Below are 19017 nucleotides of genomic sequence, written 5' to 3' on the forward strand. Positions count from 1 at the left end.
TTTCTCCCACCTAAGGCAGTTTCGACTTTTTACATCAGGTAAATGACTTTACTAATACTATTAATTTAACTAGGCGTGAGTGTTAGATTTTACGAACTATTGAATGTAAATATAATAAATATAAACTTTAGGAGGGATTTCTAATTTATTCTCAAATTTAAAAAAAAAAACTTTATTTTATGAATTGAGTTGCTTGATTGCTAGAGTGCCCATGACCAAATACCATATGACTTTTCTGAGAATTGATAGCGGTGTCTTGCCTTATTTTAAAACTATTGATCATGATGGTTTATAGTTGTGGCATTTTTGATTTAGTCATTCAAATTTTGAAGGCCTAAAAAATTATCTTATGTAAATATGTTTAAAAGGTTATCCTGCATAAATCATTCAAATTAGATTTGTGAACGTTGTGGTCTTGGAAACCAGCATAGAGATATCTCTACAAAAAAGCAAATCGGTTAGAGCCACTAAATATCTTTGGCTTATTCATATTAATTTACGCAAGATGACTCTCATTCTGAGTGGTAGCAAATATTCTATTAATTTGTAAGGATATAGTTTTTCCATCAACACTGTTACAGAGGAAACAAAAATGGAATTTTCATTTCAGCTGAATGTAGCATGGGTTAATCAAATGCTAGAAACGTTGTACAAGACATTAATACATTTATCATGTTACAACTCAATTTGGTGAACATCTAATGGTTCACGCCTGGGAAAAAATAAAATAAAAAATAAAAAATGGAAGGCAATGCTGAAGCTCTTGGTCTCTGTTTTCTTCTTCTTCTTCTTCTTCTTCTTCTTCTGCTAGAGTCTCTGTTCTTTTTTCATCAGGCACTTTGATACACGATTACCAATCAAGGAAACCTGGGCCTGCCCTTGAAAGCAATTCCTTTCCAGCATCTTTACCCATTGACACCATCTCCTCGAGAGCATATGATCCCTTTCTTGACGCCTCCAATACTGAGGTTATTTTGAGAAGAAAAAAGAAGGCCCATAAGATGGTTAATCAATCACAAGGAGCAATTCTAGAGATATTTTCTTCTGTTCTTTCTCACTTGGGATATAACATGACATTACCTCGAGTTCCATCGGGGGATGCCACCAAACCTCTGAACACACAATATCCATCCTTATCGCGGTAAGCGTATCCAGCAATTGGAGTGCGGCAGGACCCATCTAGGGTTTCAAGAAATGCCCTTTCACACGCCACAGCTAATCTGGTTTCTTCATGATTCAGCGAAGCTATATAATTAGCCTGTTTACAAAGTAAATATTGATCCAGACCCAATATTAGCAGGTAAGCACAACAATTGACATAATAGTATGATGATCAAGTACAAGTTATAGGGTGCATTATTCTCAAAATTTTGATACCTCCGTCCCAGAAAAGAAAAACAAAACAAAAGCAAAAAGAATGAGGAAAAAAAAGAGACATTCAGTGGCGTTATGCATATATCCTGAATTTTTATTTAGCAATCAAAAATAACTAAGTGTTGCAAGTTTCTTGCAAAAATAGTTAAAGATGAACTGCATGTCATATACGGATTAAACCAAAATAGAACAGAGCCCACTAATGAAACAAGTTCGTTGGTTTTAACCGACCCACCCCAAATCAAAGCTTTTTTAATGTCTAACCACATATTTAACATTTCAGTACACATATATATGTGTAAGTATATATATACAAGTGTGGGTGTCCATATGTGCATATGCAAGGAAAGGCTAGAGGTGTCAGTAGAAGTATAGGTTTGGTTAGAAATATGACTCGACTGAGTAATGGTAAAGGTATCATAGAGAAATAATAGTTAGAATTTTTAGTTTCTGTTAGGTTTCAAGTGAATTGTGAAACAGTGTAGGATTTCAAGCAAATTCTTTTTTTTTAAAGTTGTTAATCGTACATTCCATTTCTAGATACATCACAGATTTGTATAATATTAAATTATATTTCAACATGTATGGATACCAGAAAAGTCATTAAAACAATACAACCACAATGAAGTTTGATTCCCATTCCTTTTACTCTCATAAATGAAATTAACGTTACCACATCATGCAGCACGCACCATTTTCTCATCATTGCTTCTGCAAGCAATTCCAATAGCACCTTGAGCAATAGCAGGAAGCATTTCTTCGACTGATAGTAGAGCTGTGACATTCTCAGTCATATGCAGCCGCTTGAGCCCTGCCAGTGCCAACATGGTTGCTTGGACCTCCCCTTCATTTAATTTCTTTAACCGTGTCTGAACATTGCCTCTGAAGTTAACCACCTGAGATACAAAAGCAAGCAGGTTGTGAAAACCTCATAATTTTTGCAGTACATCATGGAACACTACATATCTTATTCTAAAACATGTCACAGTAGCAGACAGACAAAAGAATCTGATCCTCGTGTCATGGAAAGTGCCTACTACGATAGAAAGGTTTGTACCTAAGAATATTTAAACAAGAAATTGAACTGAAGCAAGTGGTGAGGAAACCATAAAATGAAAAAAATTGAAAAGAGCGGAATTAATTGAAATAAATTTCAGATGAAAAAATTCGGAAAGATGAATAAACATCAAACTTGTTCCCAGGATACATGGAAGCATACAAACAAAAGATTAGTGTCCCGATTTTGTAGCTCAAACATATGGCACTCTTTAAGTTGCCTAGAAAATTAATCCTAGTGATCCTTATAAAGATTACAAGTCCAATTTAAAACTTTTAAGATGAATATGAAACAGGCTTTAAGTCCTTTCAGACTTTCTAGACTCCATAGATTAGAGAATTATACTTTTTCTAGAAATCAAGAAATTAATTTTGAAGTCCTAGTGATCCTTATAAAGATTACAAGTCGAAGGCTGTTTTTGCATTTCTAAAAAATTAATAAAATAACTGAAGTATTCCAAGAGCATTTTGAGGACAGCTTATCATACATATAGGTTGACCATATGTCAGCTGCCTTTTTCTGTCTGATGGATATTTTTCTATGATATACTATGCTATGGCCTCAAGCTTTATATTCTTATCTGGCACCGAAAGGCCCCTCAAGTCCTGTGGTAGGATACAGTAATAAGACGGTAAGCACATCTGAGCACCTTTTTCCCACAACAATATATGCACACTAGGGTTAGTGCCATAGGGCGAAGCAGGACATGTTCGACCTCACGTCTAACCAGCATCAGGTCGAACGAGCCCCCTAGTTCTTGTTTGAAGACTGGAACATTAGCAACATGGATTAGGATGACTCTGCGGTACCATTAATTCCTCTATCCAAGGCAATAAATATTCTGTAATTCAATCTCAAGATCCCATGTCACATTACAATATTTAGTATGAACCATTGTGTAAAATGGCATTTAAAGTACAGTGTGACAAGGTATTAAGAGAAAAGGGAAAAGGAGCAAGATGCTATCTGTGTTACATGGACTCAGGTTCTTGTGTCGGCTGTGTGTGCATGTCTGAGCATCAGATCCTCTCAACATCTAGGAATTTCTTCTTACAGAACCATGTTTGAATTTCATCCCAATTCCCAGATTTAAGCGTCCAGAAGGGGTACAGTAGGCTAAACCAAAGAGTATGGAAAATATAGGGAGCAATAGAGCTGTAACAGGTTAGGCTTGGGCCTTGCCCAAAATGGTTTGGATATTTGTAGGCCCTGTAATTACATGTCAAGTCCAGGCCCAGAATGACCTGCAATCAAAGGAAAAATGCTACTTGAACCCTAATATGGGACAATTAGCTGGTTAAAGAGCTGACATGGCAACATGAGGTGACAGCTCTTCGTGGAAAAGAAACTCCACTCCAACTCTCTCTTAAAACAGCCCCCTTTTTAAAGCAGACCCTTTCCTTTCTTCCCTTTTCCCTTCTCTCGTCTGGTTAAAAGGAAATAAATTTCACCCAGCTGCTTGAAAAAATGAACTATTGACTGAGCTCCTTTTTAACAGCCCTCTGTAAAGCCGCATGGTGAAAGCTCCCTTCTGTTTTAGAAACTCTCTCTACCCATCAAGAAGGTACCCCAATGATAAATGTACAAGATCCATTTTCATGCCACAGACCTCTCCTTACTCTCATTAAAGATCTCTATTTTGGTTTGTTAGGGATCCACATCTTTGCATTTAGCCCTAAATAAAGCCCATCATATTCAAAGAAAAGAAATATATAATTAAGGATTAGGAACAAACATATCCTTTGGCTTGCTCAGATTGCAGTCTAGTGGATTGAGCAAGACTACAATGATAAAATTTCAATGGCCAAAGTTTTGTGTACTTTTCTAGCCAGATCAAGAGAAAACATACAGCTGATAAGAATAGGCTGAGCAGAAAATTGTTAAAGCTACAGTTGGTTCAGGTTGTCAGGATCCTTTACTAGATAACTGACAATAATTGTTAATGATACACTTTATCTGCACCCTTCCCCTCCTTAAATCCCATGTTTCCATGGTAAATAGCAGTCCATAGGCACATTCATTGCACATGTCAAGATCCAGTTAAGAATAAATAAAACCCAACTAAGGAATTGAAATACATTATGACACAAGAAAATAAAATGTAATTACATATGCAAAACTTGCCCAACTGGACAGAATATGGTCTCTTGATCATGACTATGGCCATCAAAAGCAGCAAAGGAGATGGTGATATGGTATATCCATCTGTCAAGGAAAAGGTCTGAACTGCTTGTGTTTTGGCAGTCATTCCATTTTTATCGGAATGTATTCTGGAACTTTTGTGTCAAAGGATTCCAAAGCAAGAGTTTGAAAAAGATCCATGAAGTAAGAAAATGGGATCTTGATTACAACAAATTACTAGAATATAATAAACTAACATTAGTGTCATTGAATGTTTCCGTGCCAAAGCAGCAAAAAAGATAGTTTACCAACTGGAGTTACATAGCAGCTTTAACATGTCACAACAAGTAAATAATTGAAAGCAGGAGCTGGGGATGGATGGTCATGTTCTGTTTGCAAACACGGTAGAGTTAATACACATGATTCAACTGTTTTGCTCTTAACAAGAAGCACTTCCACAAAAAGAAATGCATCTTGAAGACAAGTCTAAAGAACTTTAATCTGATTTACAAGCGCAAGGAAACACTTCCATTTAGGAGTTTTGCATTGAATTCATTGGCTAATCCAGATCAAAACATGATGTAATATGCAATTCATATCACAACCATTGGCAAGACACAATGTTTGTGATTTGTGCTAACCAAAAACAAAATGTACAGCGATACACAATATTACATGCAAATGCAATTTGGCAAGTATTTTAGTGCATGCATTTATCCTACCTTTTTTTTTTTTCTGTTGGGGGGCGGGAGGGGGGTTAGTTTGAATATTGTCTTTGCTATTTATTCTAAACCTCTACAATATACTGTAGTTTATTCTAATCATTTATTTTGTTTTCTCCATAATGATGACACTTCATATTATTCAATTTGTTCTATCTTTATAAATGAAAATTTTATATATCTAAGAAAATTTAGCAACAAGTAGCACATATCCCTAGCATGGCCTGGATGGTCATGTTCTGTTTGCAAACACGGTAGAGTTAATACACATGATTCCACACTGTTTTGCTCTTAACAAGAAGCACTTCCACAAAAAGAAATGCATCTTGAAGACAAGTCTAAAGAACTTTAATCTGATTTACAAGCGCAAGGAAACACTTCCATGTAGGAGTTTTGCATTGAATTAATTGGCTAATCCAGATCAAAACATGATGTAATATGCAATTCATATCACAACCATTGGCATGACACAATGTTTGTGATTTGTACTAACCAAAAACAAAATGTACAGCGATACACAATATTACATGCAAATGCAAATTTCATTTTAGTGCATGCATTTATCCTACCTTTTTTTCTTTTTTTCTTTTTGTTTTGTTGGGTGGGGGGGGGGGGGGGGGGGGGGGGAGGGGGGTTAGTTTGAATATTGTCTTTGCTATTTATTTTAAACCTCTACAATATACTGTAGTTTATTCTAATCATTTATTTTGTTTTCTCCATAATGATGACACTTCATATTATTCAATTTGTTCTATCTTTATAAATGAAAATTTTATATAGCTAAGATAACTAGCAACAAGTAGCACATATCCCTAGCATGGCCTGGGGTGTCAAATTAGTTGGATTAAATGATGCATTTTTTTTTTCATAACACGTCTAGTGCCCAACAAGAATAATTTAAAATAACCTAGATGGGAAGGGGGGAAAGCCAGTTCAACCAGTGCATTGTGGTGGTGTAGATTGTTTATCTTACAGCATTGCTGCATATCTTTTCAGCATGCATACTAACTAGTCTTGACTAGCATGGACATGATGTGTGATAATTTTAGACTCAACTAGGATTGCATTATGCAAAAATAAATCCATTTTCAGTACAAGTAACATTACACTTAAAGAGAAACATACATGTCTTAATGAACAAAATTGCAGAATTTCATACAACAAGCTGAATTTTTCCTCTTCTTTCTCCCCTCTTTTATTTTCTATAGCTTCCACCGACCAGATATCTAAAGCTAAGCAGTTGGATCTAAGTCTATGTTGTGCTGTTGAAAAGGTTTTCCGATGCTGATTTTGACAGTATTGATAGGCCTCTAGCAAATAATGTTGAACTAACAAGGTCAATGGCCCAAATGTTGTTCTCGCAATAGTATCCATCATATCGAAGGTTGATGCAGATGAATTGATTGAGAAAGAAATGTCTATCAGTTATATGCGAAGCAGTCAGTGTATTATCACATCTCAAGACATGCAACCTACCTTGCTTGCTAGTTCCACATAATCTGTTATAAGCTTTAGTACAACTATGCAGACCAACAGGTCTTATAGAAATTGGTCAGGGTTCACTATGTCAATCCCTCTTTGCAATTCTTTCCCATCCTATCCTACATTCTCAATCAATCCAGACTGTTTGAATCCTTTACGGTGGCTTCCCATATTGTTTAGCAAATCTTCTTTGATCCTTCTAAGGTCTCTTTCCTACACATTTCAACACCATCTTCTTTCACATGCCCTTAATAACTTATGCAGTTGTGTTAATCGTTATCTGGTGCAACCAATGCCATCTCCCAGCATTCCTTTGTAACTCCTTGATTACCTCATCATTCTTTGTGTTCAATGCTCATCTTATATGCCCTTGGTTGATCCAATAGCTTTCAGATTTCACGAGAACAGAAGACAAAGACAGAAGAAAGAAGAGAAAAGAAAAGAGGTAGCAAACTATCACTAGGGACCTAAGGATATTCCATGAATTTGAATTTCACATTTCATATGACAAAAATTGTCAAGTAATAATAGCTTTCAAGACTTTCAAGATGGTTTTGAACTTGTTTAGACATGTACAAGTGCAATTCATTCACCACCTTGAACCAAGAGTTAAAAAATATCAATCATCATATATTGAATAACAAGAGTTTTGCTTCGCATGGAAGCTTCTTGCGAATGTGCTAAATTTAATTAATTACATATTTAAACTCCACAAAGAAGAACAAGTTAGCTCTCAAAACAGTATTTCAGTCACATACAACTTTGGGATTCTATATTCAATGATAACTGGAGGGAGAGCAATGTTACTGTCAAGATCATAACCATGAGCATCAAAGCGCTGAATGAAACTATCCAAGGGAACTCAGCATCTTAATAAATCCTTAAAGTGGCAAACTAAAGAGAAGAGGGAAATTAAATTTAACTTCTCAAATAGCCAAGTTGGGTCCATTTAATAAACCAGTAGAGGAAAAAAATTCACACAATAGGAAGGTTGGGGAAATTGCATGGAGCAAATCACCCATTAAGCAGTTAAGCCTGTGCTATATGGCTAGATAGAATGAAGTCACTATTTCCATATCAGGTTATTCCTAGAAAATGAAAAGTAAAACTCATGACATCATTTAAGAACTTACTTTGAGTGATGGATATCTATAGAGTATTTGAGACTGTCTCCTAAGGGAAGCACTTCCAACAATGCTTCCAGCTGGAAGCTCTGAAAGAGAATTTGCAGTCAAACAAATAAATGCATCCCTTACATCTTCTCTGGGAAGGTTGCATGGTAAGATCATTCCATCGGGAAAATATGTAGGAACATCCTTCATCGAGTGAACTGCAATGTCAATTTTGCCCTCCAAGAGGGCCTCATCTATCTCTTTCGTGAAAAGACCTTTGCCACCTATATCTGCTAGTGGTTGACTGAGTATTTTGTCACCTGTAGTCTTAATAATTATTATCTTGATAGCTCCATCATCAGCTAGCTCAGAATGAGCTGCCATGAGTTTGTCCCGTGTCTCATATGCTTGCGCAAGTGCTAGTGGACTGTCCTACATATCCATCAGAAGGAATATCATCCAAAAAGTATAAATAAAAAGCATAGTTTTTAAGCACACTTGATATTGATTCACATGCAACATTGTACACATAATGAATTGCCAGATGAACAACTGAATTGTTTGAAATATATCTGAAGAAAGGGAATTCAGCTACTGATCCATGAACTTAAAATCACATAATGCAAAGTTAATATGACTTATAGTAAAAGGTAGAGGTAATTTAAAATATCCATAAACCATCCAGCAACAGATTTAAATTATTGAACAGACGGAAATTAATTGCCTATTTGACTAGCCAAAACTTTCTCACTTTTCAGTTTGAAAGTGATCGACAGGATAAACTAATTTCAGCGTCCACATTTTACCCTAAGTGACAACTCTTTGTGCAAGAATCTTAGGCCATGTACATTATTGAGTCACTGAACCAACTGTGCGTCACTTAAGGCTATTTCTACATGACCTAGTAGTTATAATAAGATTCGGCTGAAACATCCAGATTTTATTTCTAAGGATTTCAACACAAACAGTAAAATTTATAAAAAAAGGCATAAAAATAAAAGACAAAAGAAAGAAGGCGTGATTGGAATGGGGCTGGAGGTATTTCCTGTTATTAGTTTTGTTTGCAAATCAAAAATCTTTAGATATCAAATTGCATGGCACAGACAAAGATCCAACCAAAGGCAAAACAAACAGGCTGAAAACCATATCATCTATAGAGAGAAATTATCACACACATGTCTAAGGTGACTGATGTCTAGAAAATAACTACAACTAAAGTGCAATATCCTTCCTTTTTAAGCGCACGAGAAGCAATGGATACTTGAGAATCTAACCTGAGGAATAACAAGCAACCAAGACAGCATAGAATTTGAAAAGATGTAATTTAAAAACAGTGTTAAATCTACTGCAGTATTTATTAAGATCAAAGCCTCAAGACTGAACTGTATTGATATAAAGTCTTCTCGTACAAACAGAGAGAACACAAGAAAAGGAACGTTACATGATACATAAAACCTGATAAAACTGACACTGAATGAAGACAGATCCCATCTTCTTTCATCGGTACAATGAAGGTGACTTATCTGTCCTGAGATAACCAGAACTTCATCAACAAATCAAAAATCAACACTATATCAACGATAACATGCAGCAAGGTCCAATAAATGATACAAACAGTCTAAGAAGATAGCCTACCAGGGACATAAGAGAACATCTACTACACCAAATGCATGAAAAAGAAACAGAATCCATAACCTGATTTATACACAATGTCATTACGAAAAATCAGTACAAAAAAACTATAATCCAGATCTTCCCTAGATGCAATCATTAAAACCATCAATATTCTTTTTCGTAGTTGCTAGCACATTCCTTCACCCAAATCAAGCACCAAAAAGAACTTCCATACAAAGCCCACCACTTCTAGTCTTAGTTCAGATTGATCTACTCAAATCTACAAACAGGTGTTGGAGCTCTTATGCAAGAATTGCTAAAAAAGTCCTCCATTTTACTGCCACATTCAGAAGTTCCTTTTAGATTAAAGATTGGATACTGATAGTCTTATCTTCTCTATCACACATTACATAGTTTTTATCCTTTATCTAAATCTTTTATAACAATAAAGTTCACCAAAAGGTTTTTAGCTTTAATATAAATTCTGTACACCATAAAGAGTCCTATAAATCCTGTTGGTACAGAGGGTTTTAATTTAAAAGTCCTCTTTCAGCTGCCATCTCTTTCATCCTCTATCTCAAGAAAAATTTGTTGTTATGAAACATAGCATTTCCTCAAACTCTAGATCCCCTCATTTTTTTTCTTGAGAGTTGGGAAACAGGTCATTCTGTTTTTTACCACCTCATAACATCTCTTATAAGTTACCCTCCTCTCATAAGTACAATAAGAAGTCTAGGAAGATGAGTCCCCAATTCCACAAAGCCATGCCAAATTCTCCAAGGTCCAAGTAATAATACCATGCAAGAGATGATTATTAATTAAAACTTTAACACTTCATCCATCCTAACTACTCTCTAAAGTCCAACAATTTCTCACTCTTTAAAGCCCTAAAATACCCCACTGATTTCCTAAGTAATTCAAATTAGACTTAGATCTAAAGCCTCACAACTTCTAGAACTAAAGCTCAAGACAACTCCACAGCCCCATTTTGTCACTCAAACATAAAAGATGCCTACAGAAATGAACAAATATGAAACTAAAACTCTACTAAGACTGCCAACCTTGACGCACAAAAAGATGCCAAACTGAGTGCAAGCCTCAAAAAGGTATTTTTAAAAGAAAAATCCCAATTAAAGGAACCTTCAAGAAAATACTTAACAGTAAAAATAAAACTAAATGAAAATAATGATGATGACAACCCATTAAATCTGTAACACCAGCCACCTCACTAGACTACAAAAAAGGTAAAATCCAACCCATTAAAAAGAAAACCTCACTAGACAACAAAAACCCAAGATCCAAGTAAACCAGAAGGGGAAAAAAATCCAATTTATGACATGGAAAACCTCACTGGAGTCCAACAGAAGCAAAAATCCATATAAAAGAAGCTAAAAATCCAACGTTTATCTGGAAATTCCCCATATTTAGCTCAGCCAAGCACTTGTATCAAACAAAAACACAAAATTTATACGAATTAAGATCTGTTGAAATAGAAACCAAGCAACGAAGCCTACCTCCCTCTGGTGCCAATCCTGACGAGGGAGACCTTGGTCTTAGCCTCCTCCTCCACGGCGACGGCCGCTCTGACGACCGCGGCCCTCCTCCTGGGGGATACCGAGGGGAGCCATCGAGAGGACGCCGGCCTCCTCCCGTGCCTCAGGTTGGCCGGAGCGGTGATGAGAGGTTGGTAGGCGGTGGCCCTCATGGCGATAAGCGCCCGTTACTCCTTTGGGCTAAGACCAAAGATTGACAATGAGGAGAAGAAGAGATGGTGGTGGTTGGAAGCCAGCCTCGGATCAGACTGGGGAGGGGATAATGTGAGTTTGGATTGACCAATCACACCACTTCTCCAACACCTCTTTAATCTCTGGATCTCACTTTCGTGCTTTTTTTTTTCCGGCGGTGTAAAGAAGGGAGATTTCACTTTAGGGATTGAGGACTGGAAATTTTGATTTTTGAGTGAGTCAACCTGAACCCAACTCCCTGCTCGACCCGAAATGGCGTAGCTTGAAATGGAAATATATTTTTTTTAATTGGAAAATGGTATGGCTTCAGGAGGCTTTTGGGACCAACTACGTTAAGCTGGGCTTTAAGGATGACGAGCGGATGGATTTTTTCGAATATCCGATCTAGCCAAAATTGTAATAAAATCCGTTTAGCAAGATTCTATAGAATTTAGAAAAAAATTAAAATTTAAAATTTAAATATATTAAAATTGGGAACGTTTTAAGATTGGATTCTCGGATACCATCTAATATATATATATATATATATATATATATATATATATATTATAAAATTTTACAAAAATATATATCCAATAGAGGGGTAAGAAGATTATGAATTTATTCAAGTTTGAATGGGAGGTACGATGTATTACTGTTTTTTGCCTCATATACTTGATATTACTTATATTGGGTCATTCTGCAAAGAATTTTCTTTTTTTTCCATGGCATCTTTTTGCAAAATTTTGATGGGAGAGACAACCTTGGAAGTACTCAATTTTTGCATCCATTTGTATTCTCACATTCTAATGAGATTGGCCCTCTTCCAACTTGCTGTCTCATACTAGCCTCCAAATCCAAGATCTAAACTTAATGAGGTTAGACAAACTCCGAGCTGAAAAGATTGGTTGGTGAGATTATTGTGGTTGTGGTTGTGTTCGGACGAACTAGTAAGAATGGTTGGCTATGGCTGTGCTTAGATAAAGAAGGTGACCTAGCGTTGACCATCCTACCTGAAAATAAGAATAAGAAAAGAAAGTCCACTTACCGAAGTTTGCTCAGCGGGGGACCTTTCAATGCTTAAGTTAGGTAGAAATCTTAGAGAAACAATGGATATTTAAAGAGACTAAGTGAGAGCGTAGAGGGAAAGTATAGGGAACGCATATAAAAAAAACAAATTTAGAGGTTCCATGGGCACTGTTTATATGAAATGAAGGTTAATGTCCGTTACCGAGTAAGATGAACATGGGTCTAACTGCTTGGTAACGGCCCGCACATCATATACACCATAAATCTTAGTGGTGCAGATTGTGCGGTAACCGCTCAACCATTGTCCCCGTCTTGCAATGCATAAGTACACTACATTATAACCATTTCTTTAATGGGCTTTAACAGCGTTAAATGTGCTTTGAATTGGAGACATGTGGCTCATTATTGTTGGTGAGTCGGTTTGTTTTGGTCGGTATAACAGTTCAAGTTGGTAGCTCAGTCAACTACTCGGGTTGGCAAGTGGGCTGATGCCAAGGTTAGCATCTCGGTCCGCTACCAAGGCCAATAATAATCAGTTAATCACATACTGATAAATATATACCATGTCAATAGCAAAATCTAATAATAATAACTTAGTAATCTCCATTCACTCCATGCCAATCTAATAATAAGAATTTTAGTTCAATCTCTATTGGAAACCAACTACGGAAATTTAAGATCAAAGCATTGCTTGGGGATTTGAGGCGAATTACATATGGTGGGAATTACTCGGAAACCAGCCTTTAGTCCTGATGAGTATTTGGTGATCAGTGCTCAGTTGGTCCATTGCTGGCTGCCTGAAAGAAATCTGGAACTCCCCAGCCACCTTGATATTTTTCTGATGGTGGCTTTGCTTCATGAGTCAACCTGACATTTTTAATAGCTAACCATCTTTTAGTTGTTAAGCCTGATATACCTCGCCAGCACGTTTCATATCAGCTTAAATTTTCGGAGTAATTGGATTAGTTAACAATGAGGCGAAGCCTTTCCATTCCTTTTTTTTTTTTTTTTCTAAAGAAGATTATTTTATCTGGTATAGGTTCTGCTTAGAGGAGCATTGAGGACCATTCATGATGGTCAGTGAAAAAGCCACTGAAAGTATAACATGATTTGAATCTTCTCCAAGTTCAGAGGGAGACAAAAAGAACATATTTGATGAAGGGCAAGTGAAATCTGAACCCTTTTCTAACTACAGCTAAAACATGCTATCGCCAACAAATGATTAACCATTTTCTTACCACATATATGCTGTCCATAGATCAAATTATTTCGTGGATTGGATCTCACTTGTCTACGGCTCCATTACATGTGCTCGGGGTAGAAGTTTTGTATAAATGTATCGCCGTGTTATTAAGTATTTTACTTTAAGTTTTTTCTCTATAAGAGATGAAATAGAATAACCCGGTTGAAGCATAATGATCATACGTCTGTAATACATTGTATGTCCCGTAATAGATCCCATTCTTCTACCCTTTCTCGGGAGTTGATAACTATTCATAGCTATTATATCACGACCTCGAGCATAATTTTTGTGATTAGCAACTTTCATGAGCACTTAAGAGGATAATGCATCATGACTCGGAACAGAAAATGACAGTCCTAGCTTCCAAAACATGAATGCAGTCTCAAAAATAAAGAAACAAGCAACATCTCTTCTTCTATTTAACATGTACAAACAAAAAGGCCTTCTCAGTTCGATATCTATCAACATATGACTGAGGCTTAACAAGAGATCAGCAGCCCATTATGCTATAAAAAATTAAATAAATTCAACATGAATAACATTGTGAAATGCTTTTGCTGTATCATTCACATACCACACCTGAAAATAATGCTGTAGATTGTGTCATGTTATGCAACAGTTGCAAGTCAGTAACTGCATTTGCACATAGATATCCGACTAATGAGCCAGCTTTAAAGGAGTGTGATCCACAAGAGGTCACCAATAATAGTGCACTCAACTGGTATGAGATATAATAAAAGAATACCTTTCCCAAAATATACACCATCCATCCGCTTAACTTGGTTTTATAACATCATTGCTTTCCAGTTGCTATAGCATGAGACATTGTTAGTCCCATAGCTTATGCTTTGAAGGCTTGAGGCAGACATATCTGTCATCCATATCTTTGGGCCCCTGGACTCTCCCAATATATTGTAAGCATATGAAGCAAGCCTGATATCAATTCCGCATGCCCCTGGAATGCCCATGCTGATCAACTTCTGTGTTCTTGATAGCACTATAAGGCTGGAAAATGTAGAGAAACTATTGCCAACAAAAACATCAGCTCTTGAGCAAACCTCGTAGTCGATTGCAGACCGGATGAGGTAAGGGTACTTCTCGTATATATTCCAGACCCCTAATCTCTTTTTCTCATAAGGAAGAAGGCCATCTTTCCAACCACTCAACATAGAACCATCTTCTAGGAGGCTGTCGGCGACGGCAAGATAAACCACGATTGGCTTGTGTAAGCCAGTGATGTGGGCTACCCTTTCCATAATCTCCTCTTTGCTACTGCAGATCTGACTGATATTTGATTTCTGCTCCAGCTTCTTACAATGGATCATCCAGTCTTTCTCTATCCTCATGTGGACAGCTATATAAGGCACAGGTTGGTCTACCGAACCATCTGAGTTAAATTCTTTCTTAGCAATATCAACTTTACTTCTTTCCTTAGCACCTATCTCTCTAATCCTGGATATAACCTTCATCGCCTCATTTTCTATTTCATCGACCAATACCAGACACTCGAAAATCTTTGCGTAGTCCTTGACAGCCCAATGATCACGCCAAAGGAAGGGATGCTTTCCAACAATCCGAATTACCTCAAACTTGTCAATTGAATCATCCCTGCATTGTTTTAACTGATTCAAGTCTCGCTCTATGGTCCACTTCCTGCCACTTCCCTTCTGGAGCTCAAATGGCTTGGTTTGATTTGAGAGATCAGAATAACGGCCCAACCGGACGAATCCATGGCAGAGGGAATTGAACTTCTCAAAATGGAACAACTTATCAAATGAAATTGGCTCCAGTAAGTCAATTTCTTTGTAAAACAGAGAAGCACTCAAGCTAGGCATTAGAAGAGTTCGATTCAAAAATCTTGCAGTCAAAATTGCTCTTGCAAATGCTATTTTCTGATTATTTAGACCCCAAATAATCTGAGGAACCTCCACAAATTTGTCTCTTCTGACGCCTAATTGTGAATTAGAAGCAGTAGAGGCAGGTATCCAGAAAGAACCCCTCTGTTGAAACAAATGAACACCAGGGAAGGGAGAAAGGAGAATAGTTCTGAATACAAGAATGAAGATTACCAATACAAAGCACCTGCATATAACTGGCTTCATATGGCACATGATCAGCTTAGGAAATTGTGAGCTCGTGAAATCCATCGAGATCTATCTTCTTTCTCATCCAATGGATCTACTTTGTCCTAATCTTCTTTTATGACATCGGCATGCTCTGATAATGATGATAGCCCAAAGGTAACGAACCCAGGAAGGTCCACTAATACTCATGGATCTTTGCATAAAAGGACAAGGAGGTGAAGGCGGAGAGAAAAATCACCAGTCACACACCATTCACTACACTAAAAGGACAAACTCCAATTTATTCCGACACTGGTAAGAAATATATGAAATCTTTCCCTGGTTGGTTATCTTGTTCAGATGAACAATTCTCTCCAACCATGCCATCAGATCTGCAGACAAAGATGATAGGAAACATGAAGACATGAGCAACTGAATCGGATATCAAGGGATCTTTAAAACTCCCGCCACAAAATCCTGATTGGTCAATAGAGCTCAGTATTTAGGAACCTGGGGCACATACCTCATGAGTCAATGACCCCCAAGGTTTAAGCATTCAAAGGAACATGCATCTGAATCCATCCTTAACCCTTCTCCAATCTTCAGTTTCACCATTTGCTGCAAATTAAGAGTGAAAAAAAGGATTCAGAAATCCTCATCCTATTTTTCTTGAGAAACAGATATTCATTGCCAACCATAGACAAAGCTCCAAAATTTTTACTACATGCCCAAAACCATATATAATCAAAAATACCTTATCATTACATTCAAGAAACCCCAGAAGACATAAACATCATTTTTTAAGCAAAAGAGTTTTCAAACCGGCCTTGCATTGCGTTACAGTAATGACCTGAGAACCAAATGGCATACGATTAAGATAGAGAAATCCTTCAAATACCCTTCCCAGCCTCTAAAAGACCTAATTTCCCCTGCAGATATTAATAAGTATATTTTCAAGAAAAAATATTTCATTTTCATTTTCTTTATTTTTGGTTTCAGCAGTGTAAACCCCTTAGTTCCTCATGTGGGAATATCCTTGTGCATCCAGGTGATACATAAAACTAAAACTATTTTCATATTCTTTAGGCTCCAATTTTTTCATCTGTACACATCCACCAAACAAGACAGCAGCTCCATTAAAACACATTGCTCTGATCTTTAAATTTAAAAGCATCTAATCCAATCTAAAGCTACCCTTCAAATAATATCCTATCTTCCAATTTACCCAATAAAGAAAATTTCAAGAAAAGTATATTTCTACAAAAAATAACTCATTCATCCAATCCCTAGGAAAAAAAGAAAGAGAAACAACAATAGAGCTCTTACTACCTATTCATTATACAAATTGTTCTTAAAAAGGCACTCAGAAATGATCCTGAACAGGAGAGGATCCCCATACAGTTCCCACTATAAAAATCTATACAGAAAGATAAGGAAAAAAAACTTCAACAGCAGCTATAGAAAATCTCCAAAATTCTTGTCTTCTGCAACGGCACAATAAAAAGAATTCAAGAGAAGCCCATTTATGTTAACAAAATTTAAAAGAAAAAAAAAAATCATTTCAAGTCCCGGCAGTCCCGGCTTTCCACATTCCCAACACAAAATAATATCAGAGCAAAGTTAATCCCAATCCCCATTTATCCAACCAAACTCCCAAGCCAGCAAAAAAGAAGCATGAACAATAACGTTGATTGGCGGGCTAAGAAATTCCTATTGTTGAGTCGGCCTCTGTTCTTCCAGCAGTGCTTTCCAATGGGAGCTTTAGCTCTTTCTTTCAATTCATCCTCTTGTGCCGTGAGTCAAGCGAGTCGGGAAGGCATGCTCAACTACGGGGTCGGGCAGCAGCAGAAGTCGGTCTTCTCTGAAGGAACAAACGGAGGCAGAAGAAAGCAGGGCAGTAAATAGAGAGAGAAAGTGGAAAAAATCATTTGTGAAGGAAAAGAATGGAAAAGACCCATTTTCTACTCATGCGCACACCAAAAACAATAGTTCCTAAAAACCCATCACTACAATCTGAAAAGAAAATCCTGTACAACTCCTCAACCTGAGCCTCTGTAAATCAACCAAAACATGATACAGGAAAAGGTACAGGGAAATCCTTCTTGATCAACATAGGAAAAAATGAAATAAAATAAAAAAACTCACTCTCCATCCAAATCCAAACTCCAAGAAACTAACATCGCACCTAAAAATGAATCTTCTTTTCATTTCATCTTCTCCTTAAATGAATCGATGGATAATTCCCATCTTCTTCTCCAACAAAAGAATCTTTGCGGGAGATTTTCCATCCATACTAGATACAGTTTCTCCAAAAAAAAAGAAGAAAAAAAAACAGAGGGTTCCCAAAAAATACATATTTCTTTGAATCTAAGCTCCGTTAGGGACCCATCTTGCCCACATCCAAATCAATAGTCCCAACAAAAACCCTCATAATAACTAAATATAATTTGCAACAAGTACAAGATTTTATTATGAGGGTGCAGCTGATTTCCAATACCACCAAAAATGCACTCTGACAAGGAAACTGTCATATTCAATCAACAACAGAAGAAAAAAACCATCTGAATTTAGAAATTAAAGAAAAATACAAATAAAAGATCCAGGAGACCATTTCCATATAAATTCATAATTTCAGCCAAAAAACAAAAAAGGAAGAAAGAAAGAAACAAAGAAAGAAAGAAATTCCAATCCAGAACAAGATCCAATATCACATCTATAAATGATTGAGAGGAAATTGATATCATGAAATTATCATTGAACTCCAACACCTCAAAAACATACCCTGACAGCCAGCCTCTATAAAGCTTGTACAAGAACAACCAACAAACCACATAAAAAGGGATGGAGGTGGGAGGAATCTCAAAGACAGGATTAGGAAACAAAAAGGGGAGGGATTGCAATTCCAGTTTCTATAACCTGACACTCATATTTGGGGGGTCAAATTTAGACAGAGAGAGAGAGAGAGAGAGAGTTAAATGTCTATGGCTTTTTGTGCTCACAGGGGGATCTGCAGCTTTGTTGCCTTGTTGGGGTGTGCAGGAGCCTTCATCAGCAAAAAGGATGGGAAAGCCAGCCTGAAACAGCTGGCTTCTTTGGGGGTGGGTATCTTCTGGGATTCCCAAAATGCCCCTTTCCTGTTTGTGGCCTTAGATTTTGTTTAAGGGCCAGGGGGGAGCTCACCTGAGGACTGTGGTGTGTGTGCCTTCAAAAAAACCCCTGCAATTCTGATCACTGAGAGATTGGGAGAGATTTTTTTTCTTGTTTTGGTATAAATTTATCTTATACTTTTTTATGAAAAAAGATTAATCTACAAGATTGTTTCTGTTTCATTATCAGCTTCCACCCTGACAATGAATAAAACTTAACCTGGCTTTCTAGGATACATGACATTTGCCTATACATGTCATAGACCAATTTCTACCCATTAATTAAAAAAAATAAATTAATTAGAAATATTTTGTATTAACATATATTAA

At 36.8% G+C, this 19017-nt stretch overlaps 2 protein-coding genes across 4 annotated transcripts; both read right to left on the bottom strand.

Annotated features, from left to right (window-relative positions):
• Nucleotides 1–575: 575 nt before the first annotated feature.
• LOC103723965 (porphobilinogen deaminase, chloroplastic-like) lies at nucleotides 576–11439 on the bottom strand. Of its 2 annotated transcripts, none has more exons than XM_039129752.1 (5): nucleotides 10997–11439; nucleotides 7890–8295; nucleotides 2067–2270; nucleotides 1081–1258; nucleotides 576–963 (listed from the first exon to the last, which is right to left on the bottom strand). In XM_039129752.1, the coding sequence occupies exons 1-5, from the start codon at nucleotides 11185–11187 to the stop codon at nucleotides 851–853; spliced, it is 1092 nt and encodes a 363-aa protein (XP_038985680.1). In that variant the 5' UTR covers nucleotides 11188–11439; the 3' UTR covers nucleotides 576–850. The 2 variants fall into 2 exon arrangements, with proteins under 2 accessions (XP_038985680.1, XP_038985681.1); XM_039129753.1 differs by having other exon boundaries at nucleotides 7890–8300; nucleotides 10997–11245.
• A 2428-nt stretch (nucleotides 11440–13867) lies between these two features.
• LOC103723963 (O-fucosyltransferase 23-like) lies at nucleotides 13868–18652 on the bottom strand. Of its 2 annotated transcripts, none has more exons than XM_017846842.3 (3): nucleotides 18541–18652; nucleotides 16065–16159; nucleotides 13868–15933 (listed from the first exon to the last, which is right to left on the bottom strand). In XM_017846842.3, the coding sequence occupies exon 3, from the start codon at nucleotides 15623–15625 to the stop codon at nucleotides 14264–14266; it is 1362 nt and encodes a 453-aa protein (XP_017702331.2). In that variant the 5' UTR covers nucleotides 15626–15933; nucleotides 16065–16159; nucleotides 18541–18652; the 3' UTR covers nucleotides 13868–14263. The 2 variants fall into 2 exon arrangements, with proteins under 2 accessions (XP_017702331.2, XP_008813286.2); XM_008815064.4 differs by having other exon boundaries at nucleotides 18323–18652.
• Between the last annotated feature and the right edge of the window lie 365 nt (nucleotides 18653–19017).

Source organism: Phoenix dactylifera, chromosome 9 (assembly GCF_009389715.1).
Source record: "Phoenix dactylifera cultivar Barhee BC4 chromosome 9, palm_55x_up_171113_PBpolish2nd_filt_p, whole genome shotgun sequence".
NCBI classification, from domain to species: Eukaryota; Viridiplantae; Streptophyta; class Magnoliopsida; order Arecales; family Arecaceae; genus Phoenix; species Phoenix dactylifera.